The 20,128-nt window shown below is 49.5% G+C and overlaps 1 protein-coding gene across 1 annotated transcript in view; it reads right to left on the reverse strand.

Annotated features, from left to right (window-relative positions):
• Nucleotides 1-1,122: 1,122 nt before the first annotated feature.
• Nucleotides 1,123-20,128, reverse strand: part of ADGRA2 (adhesion G protein-coupled receptor A2) — a 117,092-nt gene continuing 98,086 nt past the window's right edge. The window contains exons 9-19 of the mRNA XM_033171597.1: nt 16,335-16,530; nt 15,829-15,978; nt 13,371-13,532; nt 11,853-12,062; nt 10,020-10,224; nt 8,920-9,128; nt 7,646-7,773; nt 7,191-7,314; nt 6,163-6,308; nt 5,682-5,771; nt 1,123-3,164 (exon numbers count right to left, since the gene is read on the reverse strand). Coding sequence (XP_033027488.1) covers nt 1,931-3,164; nt 5,682-5,771; nt 6,163-6,308; nt 7,191-7,314; nt 7,646-7,773; nt 8,920-9,128; nt 10,020-10,224; nt 11,853-12,062; nt 13,371-13,532; nt 15,829-15,978; nt 16,335-16,530 — 2,854 coding nt within the window. The 3' untranslated portion in view covers nt 1,123-1,930. The remainder of the gene's footprint in view (nt 3,165-5,681; nt 5,772-6,162; nt 6,309-7,190; nt 7,315-7,645; nt 7,774-8,919; nt 9,129-10,019; nt 10,225-11,852; nt 12,063-13,370; nt 13,533-15,828; nt 15,979-16,334; nt 16,531-20,128) is intronic.

A 20,128-nucleotide genomic window follows, 5' to 3' on the forward strand; every position in this document is an offset into this window, starting at 1 on the left:
CACTTTGACCTCAGTCAAGACTGACAATCTTTCCTCTTCTTCTGAACCTCTCATCTTTCCTTGTCTTCTGAAAGCGTAGGCACAGCTTTACAAGCTTGGAAGGGGGGTGTCTGAGGTCAGCCAGACTAGAAAACAACACATTCTCACTGCCAGTTTTTCCATGTCTAACCAGTGCAATTATCTGTGGGGTTGCAAAACACAATGCAAGAAGTCCTCTGCCTGGAGTGGGCAAGGAGTGATCAACCTGCTGGCAGGGATTGCTGCTTTTGAGAAAGAGCCCAAGGACTTACTTGGCTACATGGAGCTCATTTTTGACGTAGCAGATTCAATAGGAGTTTGGTCGTGCAATTGCTCATTAACTTGATAAAGGTAAAGGCAATGGGACCCCTGACCACTAGGTCCAGTCGTGGACAACTCTGGGGTTGCGGCGCTCATCTCGCTTTACTGGTTGGGGGAGCCGGCATACAGCTTCCGGGTCATGTGGCCAGCATGACTAAGCCGCTTTCTGGCGAACCAGAGCAGCGCACGGAAACGCCGTTTACCTTCCTGCCAAAGCGGTACCTATTTATCTACTTGCACTGCGTGCTTTCGAACTGCTAGGCTGACAGGAGCTGGGACCAAGCAACAGGAGCTCACCCCGTCACAGGGATTTGAACTGCCGACCTGATCGGCAAGCCCAAGAGGCTCAGTGGTTGAGACCACAGCGCCACCCGCGTCCCATTCATTAACTTGATAAAACACCCAGAAACAGTGGACTGTTCCCCCCCCCCTTGGAATTAAGCAGATGGGAATGTCCCAAAGGTGTCTGAAAGGTGCCAGTGTGGTGTAGTGGTTAAGAGCGGTAGACTCGTTATCTGGGGAACCGGGTTCGCGTCTCCGCTCCTCCACATGCAGCTGCTGGGTGACCTTGGGTTAGTCACACTTCTCTGAAGTCTCTCAGCCCCACTCACCTCACAGAGTGTTTGTTGTGAGGGAGGAAGGGAAAGGAGAATGTTAGCCGCTTTGAGACTCCTTCGGGTAGTGAAAAGCGGGATATCAAATCCAAACTCTTCTTCTTCTTCTCTGAAAGTGCTTTCCCCCCCCTCCAATTTCTTTTTTACTTAAAAGGACCAACATGGTTTGAGCCACCTCCTTGGTGAGCCCCATGACCACAACCATCAATTCTGTTAAAAATGACCAGCTGTCTCCAGCTTTGGAGCTGTGTCAAAACAACCCCTTAATCAATTTGGTTTGTTGGCTGCATCAACGATGAGCCACAGCGTACCCATGAGAACTGACCTTGAGGTACATTGGAGGAGGGGGAAGTGGAGAAGGCGAGAGCTCTTTCACACAACATTGATGGCTTTAACAGAAAGTGTGTAGGCACTTCAATTGGATAGCAGTTTTGCCTATACATATGTACATACAACGCTAGAGATTTCAGCTTATTAACACTGCTTTCCTTGGTATGTCATACCAAAAAATAAAATAAAATAAAAAAGCACCTAGGATCTAAGTGACATGCAGAAGGGATATAATATAGATTGCAATGCTCCAGCACAAATGATTGTCTTTCACCGTACAAATTAGGCCACCGCTGCTCGTTCTGTGGGGACAGGGAAAGATCCCCAGGAACAAAGAGAAGCCGAGTCACATGGTGCACAGGATATCGGTGATGGAGAGCATGGTGTGGTTCCTATGGTATGACGCACGTACCCTCTCCCCACCCTGCACCCCTGCAACTCAGATGTCAGGTGACCTTTCATCTCTACTGCAGGGCAGGGAGTCTGGGAACATGGCCAACCAGACACTGCCCAAGCCCCACATAGCGCACCCCATCAGCCTCTGCAGCTTGCATCAGCAAGCTCTGGCAGCAAGATGCTAGTGCCTTGCTAATTCCTGCCCCAGGCTGGGGAAACCTGCTCCAGCCCCCTGGCCATTTAACCCTTCCCTACACAGTCGTCTCGCTCTTCCAGAGACCCGTTTTCATGCCAGCTGCGCTGTCAGCACCGGTGAGGTTTATGTCGTACTCGCTGCCCTTCAGGGCCCCGTTCTGATTAGCCGTGTTGAGTGGGAAGGAGCGCCTCTTAGTCTCTTTTTCTGCTGCGGCATTGGCCTGGTGCTTGAGGTTGTCTCTGCTGGTGCTCCTCCGCTGGCCTTGGCTGAAGTCTGCCCCGTGGTGGCCGCCGCTGGCGTCGCTCAAGTCGGACTGCGTCAGGGCCAACTCCAGGCTTGGTACCACCCCCTGGCGCCGATTGTTCAAAGGGCTGTTCCGACTGCTTTGGTAGCTCTCCGAGTGGCTGGTGGGGAGGCTGCCGCTCTCGCTGGTAGGGTGCTCCGAGGAAGGCCCCCGCAGAGCCTTCAGGCGCTGCTGGTGTTTCCCTTCCCGGTACTGCTTAGTCCTGCTTTTGTGGTGTCTGCTGCGGCCGTGCAGGTTGTTGGCGTACCTGGCCGGCGGGGTGCTCTTGCTGTTGCAAGGCTCGGCGTCCTCATAGCAGGCCGTCTGCGAAGGGCTGCCATCCGCCTGGCCGAGGGCCACTTGCAGGTTGTTGAGTTTGCAAGGCCCCGGGGCGGAATTGCTGCTGCTGGGGGAAGAGGAGGACTTGATGGACTGAGCCGCCTCGGGGCTGCAGCCAATGAAGACTTGGGAGCCGTCCTCCACTCCCACCCCGGGGTGCACGTAGGCTTGCATGGGCAAAGCATTCCTGTAAGATGGGCAGCAGGCGAACCACGAGCCCTGCACGTCTCGGCGACGTGCACAGTGGTGGGCAAAGATGAAGAGCCCCAACGCCACAGCCGTGACTCCGTAGAGGCAGCTGAAGGCGACCTTCAGGAGGAACCAGCGCTGGGACACCGCCATGGCCCCGAATGTCCAGAGAGTTATGTACAGGAAATGGGTGATGACAAGAGCCCAGAACTGCACCCCTAAAGAGTAAACGCCATCGACGTCGGCACTGTGCGGGGCAGAATTCAGCGTGACCGAGATGGACCCCGAATCCGTCAAGAGGTTGCTGCTGCCACCCAGCCGCTGCCGCATTTCCAGGGGTTTGGGCGCCTCTTTGGGGTTCTTGGATTGGCACTGCAATCGGATTCCGGCACACAGGAAGTAAATCCAAGTGACAAGCAGGACGAAGGCCGCAGGCACGTAGAAGGCCCCAATGCTTGGCTGACAAGCCAGCCAGCAACTGCAGGGGAATGGGGAGAGGGGGAAAGGTTCAGCACAACTATCAAGTGGGTCTGAAGTAACTGGAAGAATGCAGGGTGAGTCCTGGGAGATCGACCCAAAGGTCTGCCACATCAACGGAAAGCCCATGCTCCTCCATATGTTGCTAGTCTAAAACTCCTGTCACCCCTGGTCCTGGGAGCTGGAGTCCCATGTCACTGGGAGGGCTATAGGCTCCCCATCTCTGGCCTACAGCGGCCCCTCGGTGCTCTTGGAAACCAGCAAGCAGCACTTGAAGACAATGGCCCTTTCCTGCTGCCCCCCCCCCAGCAACTGGTATTCAGTGACACACTGCCCCTGAAGATGGAGGTTCAACAAGGGACAAGTAAGTAAGTTTGACACCTTCCCTTAACTCTAAGATGCTGATTGGGGCTTCCCTAACAAAACACTTATTTTAGGATACACTTACACAGACCAGGTACTATTGATGGCGATGAACCCGAAATCCAATGGAGGCCCTTTCTCCTTTTTTTCGCTACATACATTGCAGAGAACTACATTAGGGGAGTTCTCTTTCCACAAGGAGGCAGGAGAAGGACCAAATGCCCTTGAGTGCACACATGTTATTTCACAAATTGCCAACAGGATCCGCAAACTGAATTGGGGCCATGTTGTCAGGGGTGTGGGATGCTTTCATTATTTGCAATCTGCATTGGGGAGACAAGAAGCTCCCATTATGGGGGGAAATGAGAGCTTTCTTTCCAATGCAAATTGCAGGCATGGGGCCTTTTCCCTTCCAGTTTGTATTCACGGCTAGCAAATATCCTGCATTTCAGAATATTGTTGCATTTTTTCTGCATTTCAGAAAATTGCAGTGATGTGGCTTGGAGGAACATTCCAGGATTCCTAAATGTGGTCCTCCTTTCCCTGACACCATTGTGCACTTCAGCATGGAGATCCTGGCTTGCCTCAAGCCAGAATGCCCCCTATATCATAACCAGAGAACTCTTGGTGCAATAGCAGGCTCATCACCCACCTCTGTTAACTCAGCCTGAATCCAGAGTTCCCAGTTCAGATGTGGTGGGAACTCTGGCTTAATACAAGAAGGAATCTTTGCACCAAAATATGGCACACCTTGTGGAGAGGGCCCCAATACTTGCTCCTGGCTTTGTCCTGTGTTTCTTAATACAATCCATCATTGACTAAAAAGCCAGGTGATTACTATTTTTTTTATTATTAAAAAAACACACTTCAGCTGTTGACAGCCCCCTGTACAATATACAGTGGTACCTCGCTAGACGAATGCCTCGCTAGGCGAAAAACTCGCTAGACGAAAGGCATTTGCTAACGAAAGGCTGACTCGCAAGACGAATTTCCCTATGGGCTTGCCTCGCAAGACGAAAAATGTTCGCGATTTTTTTTCTTCCGTCAAACCGCTCTTCCCCCGTTGGTGCTTCGCAAGACGAAATTTTTGCTATACGACAGCACTCGCAGAACAAATTAATTTCATCTTGCGAGGCACCACTGTATATGATAACAGCCTGGTTGGATGGTGCTGTTTGCTCACTGCCAGTGATATTAGCAGCAATGTTTGGTCATGCCCGTAGATGGGCCACAGTCATAATGACTGTGGCTAATAACTACTGCATTGCTTGGTTGTTACGTATTTCCCAAACAGGAGTTAACCTTAGGAGTGTTACAAGGATTTGGTGCCTGCGCTTGGCATAGCTTGGTGCCTGTCAAGTCCCATGCTGTAGTAGGGTGACCCTATGCTAATCCCTGAAGCCTCCTGCCTTGCCTTTTCCAAGCATGAAACAGCGAGAGGAGAAGGAAGAGTAACCACTGTAGGCCTTGTTCTCTATGGGAGGTGGTGCTGATTTGAGTCCATAGAGGCACACTAAGAGCACCTAGCCCAGCTCCCATCTTTCCTGATCATTGGCTGTACTAGCTGGATCTGATGAGAGGTGGAGTCCGGCAATAGGTGGAAGGAGCAACATTGGCTAGTCCTGATCTATCCCAGGAATTGGCACTTGTGATATGCCACCAGTTTTCCAAAGTCCTGCCCATAAATGGGGTTCTAAAGTAGAAAGGTTGCAAGGACTCAGGCCAGGACGGCAATAAACAATGGTTTTCTCTATTTTTGTTGTTGAAAGTATAAAACAGTTTCGTTTATTCTTCATCAGCTATCGCTTCTTAGTTTTATGGTCAAAGTTCTTAGTTTTATGGTCAAAGTGTACCGAGTGTGAGACACACTCGGTACACTTTGACCATAAAACTAAGAAACGATAGCTGATGAAGAATAAACAAAACAGGGCCTTGTCCTGGAGTTAACAATCGTTGTAACTGGAATTTGTTTTATACTTTCAACAACAAAAATAGAGAAAACCATTGTTTTTTGCCGTCCTGGCCTGAGTCCTTGCAACCTTTCTACTTTATTTCCTGTATTCTCCAAGGACTCCAATTTTCTAATTAATCTCACAAATGGGGTTCTAACACATGAAGCCTTGCTGTATAAAAAGGAGCATTTTGGATTACTTACTAGGAGTCATGATCCCCGTAATTATGGATATTGACTGCTGCTGTAATCCCACAGATGATGAGGGGGATCCCACCAGCTATCAGGTAGAATCTGAAACACAAAGAAAGTCACCACTGTCGATCTCCTGGATGTGGGAATTATACCTGCAAACCTTCCATGGGCTGGAGACGGAGAGAACAAGTCCCCCTCTCTTGGTTCAAAAAGGAGCAATCCATTCCCCAAAGGCACAAGAGTCGCCTCGTAAGAAGAGCTGCTGGATCAGGCCAATGGCCTGTCAAGTCCAGCATCCTGTTCTCACATTGGCCAGCAAGATGCCTGAGCACAACAGCACTCTCCCCTTTGGTGGTTTCCAGTAACCGGTATTCAGAAGCATTACTGCCATCATGACTAGTTTCCTCTCAAACCCAGTTTTGTAAACTTGGAGCAGGGGCGTCTCCTGCAGCCTAAAGCTCCCTCCCTACGAGACCTTCTTCCTCGGTACCGTAGCATTGGGCGGGGGGCCGGCTGGGGGGCTTCCCCTTCCTGCTGCTGTGGGGCCTTCCACGTGGCCTCCTTGTAGATCACTCTCACCATCACCGCCATCCACAGAAGAGTTGACAAGGCAGAGTAGTGCAGAATGATGCCAACCTGTAGAGAGTAAACACAGAGGACACAGTCATCTCCTGGGGGGTCAGCTGCACTCATGGACTGGGAGACACTTGTCAGATGTGGGACGGAATGCTCCATGCAGGGCCGTCTTAAGGAGATCGGCTGCCGTGGCGTGGCAATCCCTCTGGCGCCCCCCGTGTGCCGCCTCTCCGCCGCCTCCCTCCCGCGCTTGCTGCCCCTCGGGAGGGGGGGTGGGTGAGCGGGACATGAGGGGCATGGCGCTGGAGCGGCGCGGGGCTCTGCATGCCCTTCCAGTGCTTCCGGGATGGGAGGCGAGGGCGGCCAGCTCCTGCGCTCCACCGGGCAGCCGGATGGCGCAGTGCAGCCGGGCAGCTCGCGCTCCGCCGGGCAGCCGGAGGGTGTGGCGCGGCTGGCCAGCTCGTGCTCCCGCACTCCGCCAGGCAGCCGGAGGGTGCAGCGCGGCTGGCCAGCGGAGTGCTCCGCTGGGCAGCCGGATGGCGCGGTGTGGCTGGCTGGCTCGTGCTCCCGTGCTCTGCCGGGCAGCCGGAGGGCGTGGCGTGGCGGGCCAGCTCCTTTGCTCCGCCGGGCAGCCGGAGGGCGCTGCCAGCGGGGCTGGAGGACGGAGGCGCCCTCCAGGCCATTGCGCCCTGGCGCGCCGCGCCACCAGCCCCAATGGATGAGACGGCCCTGGCTCCATGACAATGGCGCTTCCAAGAACGCTGTCAGCAATGATGCCATCTCCATGTTATTTATTCCATTTAATAATGTGATGCCATGCCCACAGGGAATTCTTACGGAGGCAAAGGCAGCCTGCTACTGTTTCCTTTGGGTGCAACACCAGTGTATCACTAGAAAGACAACTGCTTGCCCATAGGATGAGGTCCTCCTTGCCATACTCACCGCTTGGCAGATGACCACGTAGTTGGTAAGGGTGACGCCACCTGCGAAAACGGCCGACGTCATGGCAATGTGAAAGCAGAGATTGAGCAGCATATGCCAACACTTCCGCGAGATGTGAATGGTGCTGCGGGGAAAAACAGGCACAAAAGGAAGGTGGTGGAGGAGCCGAGGAAGGACCACAGGCCAGCAATGGCTGGTGCCCATAGTGGCAAGTAGGGCAGAAGGCAAGGCACACCAACAGCAGGTAGATTCGTGGCCAAAGACAGCAAATTCTGGATCGATTCCCACCCCCACCCCCCTCACACTGCTGAGTCCTACAAAGTTGACACTGAGAAAAAGGAGGAGGTGGGGGAAGCTGGCAGGCAGTGACACCCGCCGGCCTTGTTGCAAGTAAGAAGGTCATGGACATGGGGGCAGGATGAGGGCAGGTGAGGGAGATGGGGCAGGATACTCACCTGTGGTTGATGATGTACGTGATGATGGTGGCAAAGAGGCACAGGAGGAGGAGGGCAGTGCAGCTGTAAATGACAGGGTGCAGCACCTCAGCTGGGCTCGGGGACTCACGTGGAAAGTTGTTCAGCTCCTGTTTGTGAGAATAATAATAAATTATTTCTTATACCCCGCCCATCTGACTGGGTTACCATAGCCACTATGGGTGGCTTCCAACAAAACACAGAGGGGGGAGGGAAGCATCAACTATGAAACACTTCCAGAAACTTAGGTACAGACATTAAAAAGCAAGATGTTAAACTTTTCCAATATGCAGTGACTGCGGCAAGGATTTTGTTGGCACAAAGGTGGAAACAAGAAGAAATACCGACAAAGGAAGACTGGACAGTAAAACTAATGGAATATGCAGAATTGGAAAAAATGACGGGAAGAATCCGAGAACAGCGGGACCAGAAATTCATCAAAGACTGGTGTAAATTTACGAATTATTTGAGGGACAATAATTCTCAATTGAATACGTTTATAGGATTTCAAGAAGCTTTGTAGATAATCGTAGAAATATTATTGTAATTATGAATTTTATAGTGATTAATATGTATATGATGTGTTAAGCAATGATAGACCTAAGAAGTATAGATTTAAGATGGAAATCTGAAAGCCATTTGGAAGGTCTGAGGGAAGTCACGGCTATGATAGCCAAAATGGATGAATGAATGTATGTGATTTTATTTTTGTAGTTTTTATAGTTGTTATAGATTAAAACTTAAATTAAAATTTATATATAAAAAAGAAACACTTCCGGAAACAGGGCTGCCTTCAGATGTTTTCTAAAAGTCAGGTAGTTGTTTATTTCCTTGATGTCTGATGGGAGGGCATTCCACAGGGCGGGCACCACTACCAAGAAGGCCCTCTGCCTGGTTCCCTGCAACCTCACTTCTCGCAGGGAGGGAACTGCCAGAAGGCCCTTGGAGCTGGATCTCAGTGTCCAGGCTGAACAATGAGGGTGGAGACACTCCTTCTGGTATACTGGGCTGAGGCCGTTTAGGGCTTTAAAGATCAGCACCAACACTTTGAATAAGGTCCAACAGTGGTTAGAAATTAAGGCAACTTAATTTAAATTAAAGCACTGAGGGGGATCTCATTGTTCCAGCTCCTATGGAGAGATCACTACCTGCATGGCAGCCTTAGCTGAATATAGCCGGGCGAAGCAACCCAAACTTCCCTTGGGCTGGATGGGTGCTGAATTAGATGGACCAGCCCACCCCATTAAATGCCTCACCATCAGTACAGCGACGTTGCCAAGGTTCCGGCAGCTGACGGCGGTGACGTTGGGCTCCAGGCCAATCAGCTGGCAGCCTTCAGCTCTCCAGCCCCCGTACCCAGCCAACACGTCAAAGTCCCAGGAAGCGGCCATGCGGTCTGTGCCCTCGCCCAAATGCCGCAGCGAGATGACGACAGGCTCACTGAAGTTGCTCGCTCCACAGCCATCTGAGGAAGACCAAACGAGGAATGGGCAAAGAGGCTGCAAGATGCCTTCAAGCTGAGTGGAACAGATGCTGTCTTGCATAGCAGAGAGGGATACAGTACTATCTCTCCCCTAACACCTAATAATAATAATAATAATAATAATAATAATAATAATAATACATATTCATTATCTGAAAAGAACACAGATATATATATTTCCTGATCAGTTGCCTGCTTCATTTGGTTATTCCTTTCCTCATTCTTAAAGGAAAGACACACTGTGTGAATGCTGGCTTTCAGACACGGGTTCTTAACCAATGCCCTTTGAGGGAAGAGTAAGCAGCGTGGGGAGCAGGTGGCACTGTGGTCTAAACCACTGAGCCTCTTGGGCTTGCTGATCGGAAGGTCGGCGGTTCAAATCCCTGCGACGGGGTGAGCTCCTGTTGCCCTGGCCCAGTTTCCGCCAATGTAGCAGTTCGAAAGCACACCAGCACAAGTAGATAAATAGGTACCGCTGAGGCGGGAAAGTAAATGGGGTTGTCCATGCGCTCTGGTTTTCGTCAAGGTGTTCTGTTGCAACCAGAAGTGGTTTAGTCATGCTGGTCACATGACCCAGAAAGCTGCCTGTGGACAAATGCCGACTCCCTCGGCCTGAAAGCGAGATGAGCGCTACAACCCCATAGTCGCCTTTGACTGGACTTAAACCATCCAGGGGTACTTTACCTTTACCTTTTAGATGATTTGGACTACAACGCCCATCATCCCCAGCCAGTGTGGCCCGTGTTTAGGGAAGATGAGCTCCCCACCCCCGAAAAACCCATCTGAAGGGCCCCACGTTGGCTAGCCTTGCTCCAAGCCAAGAGAGGCAGGCCGGGTTCCATGCAGCCATTGCCCAGGCACTGGGATCCTTACGTGTTCCTGCATAGATCACTGGAGTAGCCACGCTGCGCCTCTTGCCATCATCTGCCAGGTGCGAGGAGTTCCCAGTGCTGCAGAAGAGCTTGCCGTTGCGGAACGCCAGGAACTGGAGCTTGTACTTGTGAGCTGAGGGGTAGGGAGGAGCCGACGGGCAGAAGAGACCAGGAGGCAACTGAATGGAGGCCAGAGCAATGCTGTTCTGATGGGACAGGGAACAAAGGGGTCACCCAGCAAAACAACGACAACCCAGTCCCAGCCTTGCGAGAGTCAGGCTGGGGACACCACGCAGGAAACTTGACTTCTACCAGTTCAGTTTCTTGTCCACTTTGCCAGGTACAGCTGGAGCAGCCCACCCCCCTACCCCTTCATTCATTCATAAATCCATTCCTTCCTTTCTTTGCATTAAGTCACAATGGGTTGCATCCAATGTGGCAGACCAATTAAAGATAATGGGCATGTCTAACTTGGGCCCATTATTTTCAAAGGGTCTACTCTGAGTAAAGCTAAGATGGCTACAGACCATTTATTTGTCTGTTTACTTAAAAACAAACTGCATGAGAATTTTGTTTTTAAATATGCGTTTCTCAACAGATTTCCTCGCAAACTTTTTCTAAACACATTTCACCCTAACATACAGGTTGGTACTTTCCTTTAGTCCCAAAATTGCGTTGCAAAAGTTGGAGACGTGCGAAACCTGAAAGATAAGCTACATTCTGGTCCGTACATAGCATGGTGCGGGGAGGTTTGAGAAATAACCCAGCTAAGTGGCAGAGCTTCTGCTTCGTCTACAGAAGGTCCCAGGTTCAATCTCTGGCATCTCCAGGGAGGGCTGAGAGGGACTCCGCTCTGAAATCCTAGCGAACTGCTTCCGGTCAGTGTAGACAATAGTGGTCTCAATACGCCAACCGTCTGACCCCGTATAAGGAAGCTTCCTATGTTTCCAAATCATTTTCCCCAGTGTTATGGTGCTGACCCAAATGCCTCCTTCTCACTCAGTGGTTTCTTTTAGCCAAAAGCACGTTGTGAGACCTGATCATGGATCTCCCACTTCAGGTCTGGTTTGAGTAGCAGACTCACTGATTGCAGTTACAGGTGGGTAGCCGTGTTGGTCTGCCATAGCCAAAACAAAATAGAAAATTCTTTCCAGTAGCACCTTAGAGACCAACTGAGTTTGTTCTTGGTATGAGCTTTCTTTCTTTCTTTTAATAAATAATCTTTATTTCAAAATATTTTAAAAGAATACATTCACACACAAATATACAACAAAGAAAATGCAAATCATACAATACAAACACAATCACAAAAAAATAGCCAATAACCCCCCAAAAAACAACAAAATAAAAATGAAAAATGAAAAATAAAAACAATGACTCCCCGTCATTTGTATATCGTTTCCCTCTACGTTTTAGCATTTCTTACTTTTCCTCAACATACAATAAAATACCACCATCTAACAAATGCATCAATCTGTCACATAATATACTATCCATCTATATATTCCCTTGTGTGTCTCATTCTAGACAAATCACCAATTCTGTTTTTATACCTTCTTTAATCAAGTAATCCTCCACATATCTCCACTCGCTTTTAATTTTTTGCATGCACACAAAAGCTCATACCAAGAACGAACTCAGTTGGTCTCTAAGGTGCTACTGGAAAGAATTTTCTATTTTGTTTCACTGATTGCAGTTCATCTGCACTCGCCCTGGCCATGCAAGGGCTGCCTGGATTTCTGCTCTGCTTACTCCATCCTAGAATGGTTTGCCACGATCCTTTCCTCTCCTTTATCCACCCGACCTGACACGACCCTGCCCTTCCCCGCCTCACCTTGATGTGAAAGCTGGCCAGGGAGATGTTTGGCCGCCCCGTGGCACACCGGAACTTCAGCTGCTGGTCTGCCAGAGACTCGGCATATCGCTCCTGCCGGTGCGGCCGACTGCTGAGCACCACCTCGCGCTTCTGAAAGGCTGTGCAGCTCAGGCCCACATAGCTGTCTGGCTTGATCAGGTAGGCCTCGAAAGCGATATTCCTCGTGTTCTGCCAAAGCAAAGGTACCAGACTTGTGAGACCCGGGATGCCTCCCCGATAGCGATGGGCAAAGCTGTCCTTTCCACTTTCCCTTTTTTCCTAGTCTTAAGTTTAGCTCTTCCCATCCATTTTATTTATATATTTATTTTTAAAAGCCCTCCTGAAAGTTCATCGCATTTTAGCGCGCATTTTTCTTAATATACGGCATGTTTGTATGCAACTTTGCCTGAGACACACATATTTGCACAGTGATTTTCCCCAATATAACACATTTTCTGTGCATTATTTTCACTAATATACACATTTCCATGCATTACTTGGTTGGACAGCTGCATTGCAAAAGTGCAAATTTTGAAGGAAGGCAGTGTTTCGGTTCTCATATTGTTTCAGAAAGTGTGAATAAGGTAAAGTCTCATTTAAATCGTATTTCTCACCCATTTTTTTACTCCCAGGTAAAGAGTATCATTGCTAGGCATGGTGGCACAGATCCACATGCTTGTGTCCATTCCCCCCCCTTAACTTGCAACTACCCCTTTTGTCTCAATATGAATATTTCTTACTACCCACACCTTCATATTATCCCTCTGGTTGATTCGTTCCAAGCTCAACGAGTCCCTTCATAAATTGCCCTGCAGTGACCTCCTCCATCCCTCATTCCCCTGCTCTCTCCTGGCCCCAAGTGTAACTGGTGGTACCAGTCGCCATTTCAAGTTCCCACAATGCTACCACGGCCGTTCCAGGGCACTGTGGGAAATTCAAAATGGCAGGCAGCTCCCAGATAAGCCCATTGACAGGTTGCTGGGTGGGTAACTGAGCTGACTGTCAGCACTGATGAGCCCTGTCAAAGTGCTTGGTCCCCAGCAGCTGCCCAAGAATACTGGGTGTGCCCGTGCCGCCCGTGTTCCTTAGTTCCAAACAGCCCACAAACTTCCAGCCCCCATCTGAACATAGAATCATAGAGTTGGAAGAGACCCCAAGGGCCATCCAGTCCAACCCCCTGCCAAGCAGGAAACACATTCCTGACAGATGGCTGTCAAGTCTCCGCTTAAAGACCTCCAAAGAAGGAGACTCCACCACACTCCTTGGCAGAAAATTCCACTGCCGAACAGCTCTCACTGTCAGGAAGTTCTTCCTAATGTTTAGGTGGAATCTTCTTTCTTGTAGTTTGAATCCATTGCCCCGTGTCCGCTTCTCTGGAGCAGCAGAAAACAACCTTTCTCCCTCCTCTATATGACATCCTTTGATATATTTGAACATGGCTATCATATCACCCCTTAACCTTCTCTTCTCCAGGCCGCGTCTCTCGGCGTGACCTACCACGGCTATGTACTGAGAGCTGGTGCTGAGAGTGTAGGCGGCAATCTTCTCTAGAGAGCGGACGATGCTGGTGCAAGCCTTGTCCTCGATCTGAGCCATCCACAGAACGTGGTCATCCACTAGCATCATGTTGCTGGCCATCTCCACAATGACGTCCGTGAGCTGCGGGAAGGCAGACAAGGGTGAGGTCTTCCAAGGCATTGCTGGGGAAACCCCAGGACTGCAGCAAAAAATATGATTTACCATATTTTTCGCTCCATAGGGCGCACCTCATTTTTAGAGGAGGAAACAAGAAAAAAAAATATTTTTCTGGTTTTCCTCCTCTAAAAGCCCTGCTATTTTGAGGATCAGCAAAAAGTTTTGCTGCTTTCTTTGCAAAGGGAAAAGCCCTGGTTTTTTGAGGATCAGCTAAAAGTTTTGCAGCTTTTTTTGCAAAGGGGAAAAACCCTGGGTTTTTTTTAGGATCAGCTAAAAGTTTTGCAGTTCCTTTTCCAAAGGGGAAAAGCAAAGAGGAAAAGCCCCATTTTTATGGGGTTGAACTCACATTTCTGCAGCTTCTAAAGGAAAGGGAGCCTTTTCTACAGTTCCCAGACAGATAATCTAATCAGCCAGTCACATGTCGCTGGGGAAAGAAACAACCTCCCTCTGCAGCACATTCAACAATGGAGGGCGGGGCTGAAAGGGAGCCCGGGACTCTTATCTCTCTCCCGATCTCTTGCTGATCAGCTGCTGAGCGGGGTCCTTTCAACACCCCCTTTTCTCTTTGTAAAATAAAAAGCATGATCCCCTTTTGGCCCCTGGGCAATTCAGCTCCAGGGACTACCATTCGCTCCATAAGACGCACAGATATTTCCCCTTACTTTTTAGGAGGAAAAAAGTGCATCTTATGGAGCGAAAAATACGGTAAATCAGGGATGGAGAACCTGCGGCCATTCAGATGTTGCTGGATTTCAGCTCCTAGCATTCTTGTGCCATGCTGCCTGGGTTTGGTGGGACTAGGAGCCCATCAGCGTCTGAAGGCAGCGACAGAAACTGGGGTAGAAAAGCTAGGAGCCCAATGGCTTCTGGGACCTGGGTTGTGGGTGCCAAAACAGAATGTCTAGTTGCCACTGGTGGGGCGGGGAGATCAGCAACACTTTTTATTTATTATTTTGATAAGCATGAATTAATATGCAATTCACATAAGCGACACATCGTTAATATCACGTTTTTAGCAGAAATTGTTCATACATGTTTAATTTGGTGTTTGCAATAAAAATATTGGTAGCATACTTCAGTTTTCAAACCACTCCACTCTTTATTGTTAAACTCCTTAACATATTTCTATCCTTAAGTATACTTTGAGGCTTCCAATCACATACATTTCAGTAATCCTTGAGTGTCAGCCAGGCCCCCCCCAAAAAAATGGCACCCAGACTTTTTGAGGTGCTTGCAAATGGAGAATCTTTAGGCGCAAAATGTGCCTGGCACCCTGCTAATTTCAAAGCCTGTCTGGAGGACAGCAGCTTCTCCATCCCTGCTTTAAATGCAAAGAGCACGCTGGACAATGTACAGAACATGGAAGCGACACCACCTCCACCCAGCATTAGAACCCTGCTCGATCTTAGTCCAGACTCAAAGAGGCCAGATGTTTTTAAGAAGCCTGCAAGCAGGGCCTGAGCACAATCGCAATCTCACCACCTGGGATTACAAACAACTTGTGCTGAGAGCATTAGGGCCTTGTCCACTATTGCTTCCAATCCACCACTATGGGCCTGTGGCCCCAATAATATTGATTGATTGATTGATTGATTGTACCCCACTCATCTGACTGGTTTGCCCCAGCCACTCTGGGTGGCTTCCAACCAGGTATAAAGGAACACACCAAAATATCAAAGCTTCCCGAAACAGGGCTGCCTTCAAATGTCTTCTAAAAGTCATGTGATTATTTATCTTTTTGACATCTGACGGGAGGGCATTCCACAGGGAGGGCGCCACTACCGAGAAGGCCTTCTGCCTGGTTCCCTGTAACTTCGCTTCTCACAGTGAGGGAACCACCAGAAGACCCTTGGAGGAGGAACTCAGTGTCTGGGCAAGATGATGGGTGTGGAGACTCTCCTTCAGGTATACAGGTACTGGGTTGAGGCCATTAAAGGCTTTGAAGGTCTGCACCAACACTTTGAATTGTGCTCAGAAACGTACTGGGAGCCAGCATAGATACCGTACTTTAGGACTGGTTTTTTATGGTCCCAGCGGCCACTCCCAGTCACCAGTCTAGCGGCCGCATTCTGGATTAGTTGTAGTTTCCACGTCACCTTCAAAGGTAGCCCCATGTGGAAGGTTTCTGTCTAGGAAATCCTCTGTGTTTTGAGGCACAGAGGAAAACACAACAGGAATCGCAGGCAAGCAGCTTGCTCTCTGCATTTCATTTGGGGGAAAGCAAAGAACGTAGGAATGCTGTTACACACGACTCAGTTACCTGCTTAATCTGGTCAACGTAACCAGTGAACTTCTCAATCATCTGGGAAACGTAGATGACATCCATCATGTCTGAGAAATTTGCCGCCTCGGCTGTGTAGACACGCAGCTGGTGTGCCAGGGTAAGGGCGTTGGAGGCATTGATGGGCATCTGGGAGCACAGAAAAGGGGTTGGAGCCCATGTCAACATAGTGCTTGATACCTAAAAGAGGTAGCCCAGGTGTTATGCTCAGTGGCAGAAGGTCCCCTAGTGCCTCCACCTGGGACTGGGAATATCCCCTGCCTGAAACCCTGGAGAGCTGCTGCCAGTCAGAGCCCGGTATATAAGACAATATTGCAGGGCCTCCACATTTGCTTCTCTGGGCCAGGCCAACCATTCCTAACGGAGAAAAGGACGTTGAAGGCATGGCCGGCTGGGAGCTGGCATAGCCATGCTAACTGTGCAGCTGCAAGGGAGGGCAGGGCGAACCCCCGGCAATGATGGGGGCATCCCGAAGAGCAACCCACCAGCACAAAGGTGTAGAGGACACGGGTGATATCATTGGTGTACAAGCAGTGGGAATAGTCCCCTTCCTCCCAGCGGCCTGTGCGGTCACAGCGCCTCCACGCTTGCTTCTCCAAGCCGGGGCCCCCGTTCCCAGAGGCGAAGGGGTACTGAAGACATGACTGGTAGGCGGTGATGCCAGCCAAGGTGCGTGGCCACCTGCAGGCAGGGAGGAGAGAGGCATGTCATGAATTCTACTCAGTATGATCCAGAGCAGAACTCCAATGTATAATTAGCAGAGTAAAAAACTTAAACATGTTGCAGGATTCCCCAAAAACAGACCAGAGGCAATTAATACTTCATCCAGCAGAGGTTTACTGCTACTGAAGGCAAATGAGCATAACGGTCACAAATCCAATACATTCAGGATTGGCCCTATCCATAAGAAATCCAGTTGCAGCAGGCCTAACTTAAATTTACAGTAACTTATAATAAGTCTGGGGACCCAGGTGGCGCTGTGGGTTAAACCACAGAGTCTAGGGCTTGCTGATCAGAAGGTCGGCGGTTCGAATCCCTGCCACGGGGTGAGCTCCCGTTGCTCGGTCCCAGCTCCTGCCCACCTAGCAGTTCGAAAGCACATCAAAGTAGATAAATAGGGACCGCTCCAGCGGGAAGGTAAACGGCGTTTCCGTGCGCTGCTCTGGTTTGCCAGAAGCGGCTTTGTCATGCTGGCCACATGACCCGGAAGCTGTCTGTGGACAAACGCCGGCTCCCTTGGCCTATAGAGCGAGATGAGTGCCGCAACCCCAGAGTCGGATACGACTGGACCTGATGGTCAGGGGTCCCTTTACCTTTTTATAATAAGTCTGGATGCGGGTGGCGCTGTGGTCTAAACCAGAGCCTAGAGCTTGCTGATCAGAAGGTTGGCCGTTCAAATCCCCACAATGGGGTGAGCTCCCATTGTTCAGTCCCAGCTCCTGCCCACCTAGCAGTTTGAAAGCACGTCAAAGTGCAAGTAGATAAACAGGTACCACTCTGGAGGGAAGGTAAATGGCGTTTCCGTGCGCTGCTGTGGTTTGCCAGAAGCGGCATAGTCATGCTGGCCACATGACCCGGAAGCTGTACTCCGGCTCCCTCGGCCAATGAAGCGAGATGAGCGCCACAACCCCTAATGGTCAGGGGTACTTTTACCTTTATAATAAGTCTAAACCTTAACACTAAGCATACTATGTACAGAATACCACAGCAGAAGGAAAAGAGATAGAAAGAGAAAGTGAAACCCAGGCGCCTTCTGGCCTTACTATTATAGTCAGCATGACCTTGACAGAAGAGATAACAGAACCAGCTGTACTCAGCTTCTCTGAAGGAATAACCCAAACACTAGGAACCTTCTACTTGTTTCTTTCACAAAGATAAGCTTCCAGAACCCTCTTGAATTAAGCAGAATAGAAAAGATCTCTACATATCAGACCAATACTTTCTGTACCAAGAAATGCAAACTGACAAGGTAGCCATTTGGAGTGAGTGCTTCTGAAATGGGAGCCCCATCCGGCGACTTGTTTGGAGGGGAGGCAGGAGGAGATTGCACGGGAGGAGCTGAAGGGAGCATGAGATGACAGCAGGGATGGGGAAGGGTGTGACTTGACGGTTGGGAGACCAGGAGGGCGGAGGGGATTAGCTGGGTACCGATGGGTTCAGGATAGCCTTTTCCAACCTGATGTTCTCCAGACGCCGCTAAGCTGCAGCTCCTGTTATCCCTGACCATTGGCAATGCCGGCCGGGGCTGATGTGAGTGGACGTCCAGAAGCAGAACCCTGCTGGATTTGACCAAAGGCCCAACTAGTCCTTTTCACTGGCCAACCAGATGCCTATGAGAAGTACAGTCCTCTTACGGCTGCACCACTCTGTTTGGACGTTCCCCTGAATTTTAAAATAATAATTCAACATATGGGGTGGGTGGGGATAAGAGAATGAGCTACAGATCCTTCTCCCCCTCCACATTAACTTTCCATGTGTAGAATGGTTGGTGGCTGTTGGCTCTTTACGGGAGATGTGCTCAACTGTACGGTTTCCCCATCCACAGTCTGAGGACCTTTCCACACAGCCAGTTAGTTGTGGATTCTGTGCTGCTCATACAGGAGTTCTTTTGCCCGCAGCTCAGTGAGGTCCTCTTCATCAATATGCCACCCCATATTAACCACTACCCTTCTGAACCATATTTACCATTTCCACAGGCTTATTTCTGTACCGGATTTTCCATGTGAAAACAGCAAAACCAGATTAAATGGAGAAATTAATATGGGATGCCCTATTCGTTGAGAAAGTCAACAATTCTTTTGCCCAAGCTTTTGACCTTTCACTGTTTGCTTTTCTTCCTTTATTTCTTTAAGGGGGTGCCTTGAGTTGGATCTCCTCTTTTATAAATATTACCACGGACTGTTTAAGGTTATTTCGACTCTTGCATTTATACTTGGTTTTTGTTGTGTATTGATTCAAGGGTTATCATATCTGTATTACTATTGGCTGTATTCACATTAGGGGAAAGTAACTGCCTCCCTGTTCCAGAAGGAACAGCTACTATTGGTTCATTCAAGTTGCTGCATTTGGATCCTCAGTCTTATTGATTCCCACCAAAAGGCAGCTTTGTGATTGCTTGAGATTGTTCCCTCCAAAATGTATCCTTTCTAGCCAGTCTACGGTCCCTATAAATGTAGCTTCCCTCTCCTCAGTTCCCCAGTCTTGTTTACTTGAATAAAGAGTGTTACATGAAGAAGCTGTCTCCTGCTTGCTATGTCAGAGAGCTGAAGTCACTTGCTGAATCACTATCCCCACGCTACAACAGTTTTGATGTTTGTTTCTGTAAGAAATCTTGTTTACCTTTGTGAAAAAGTGACTTACTACTACTACTACTACTACTACAACAACAACAATTCCACAAAAAAATTCTGTGCAATTGCCCTGAATCTCCCACATATAGATATCTCACTCTTGCCCTTCAAGGGAGGGCTATAGCTCTATGTTGTATGCAGAAGGTCCCAGATTAAGTCTCTGGCATCTCCAGGTTTAGCTGAGAGAAACCCCTGGAGAGCTACTGCCAGTCAGTGTAGACAGTACTGAGCCAATGGTCTGACTCTAACTTGATATAAGGCAGCTTCCTATGGCAGCCATTCTCCTTTCTGTCTTTCCTTGTCCGCATTTGTAATAAAAATACTGGCCAGGCTGCTCCCTGATAAATATCACACAAACGAAGGGAAGAATGGGGGCATTGCAAGCCAGTGAGCATCTAGGAAGGAGATCCCCTGCTGCCTGCAACTGAATGAGAGGGTGGAGTTGAGAGAATAGGGGAAGGGATAGGAGGTTGTGTCTCTAAATAGGATGAGGCCCCACGATTTGGGGAGGGGGGCTTTCATGCTGTGCCACAGGGTTTGAAACAGAGAATAAAAAATGTCTGGTGCCAAATGTTTTATGGAGTAATTTATTTGTCTCCCTGGAACTCTGCTTGGTCCAGCTGCTTCAACATCTGGCTTGCAAGACTCTTTCTATGCCCTCTCCCTCCCATGCCGGTGGGAACAGCTGGATGAAGGCATAAGACCGTCACATGGCTCCCACACACACACACACCAGTCGCAGACACGATACAGCACACCAATTGGCCTGCCCCTGCAAAGACAAACCCAGTTCCTCCTTTGGTTTTCGCAGCCTATTGCCCCAGAAAAAAAAACTGGCTTATGCAGTTGAAAGCAAGCTCAACCCAGGAGAACCCTAGGCTGTGTACGCACCAAAACTTTTAAGCATGTGACTTCTCCTAAAGAATCAC

This window comes from Lacerta agilis, chromosome 15, assembly GCF_009819535.1.
Source record: "Lacerta agilis isolate rLacAgi1 chromosome 15, rLacAgi1.pri, whole genome shotgun sequence".
NCBI lineage: Eukaryota > Metazoa > Chordata > Lepidosauria > Squamata > Lacertidae > Lacerta > Lacerta agilis.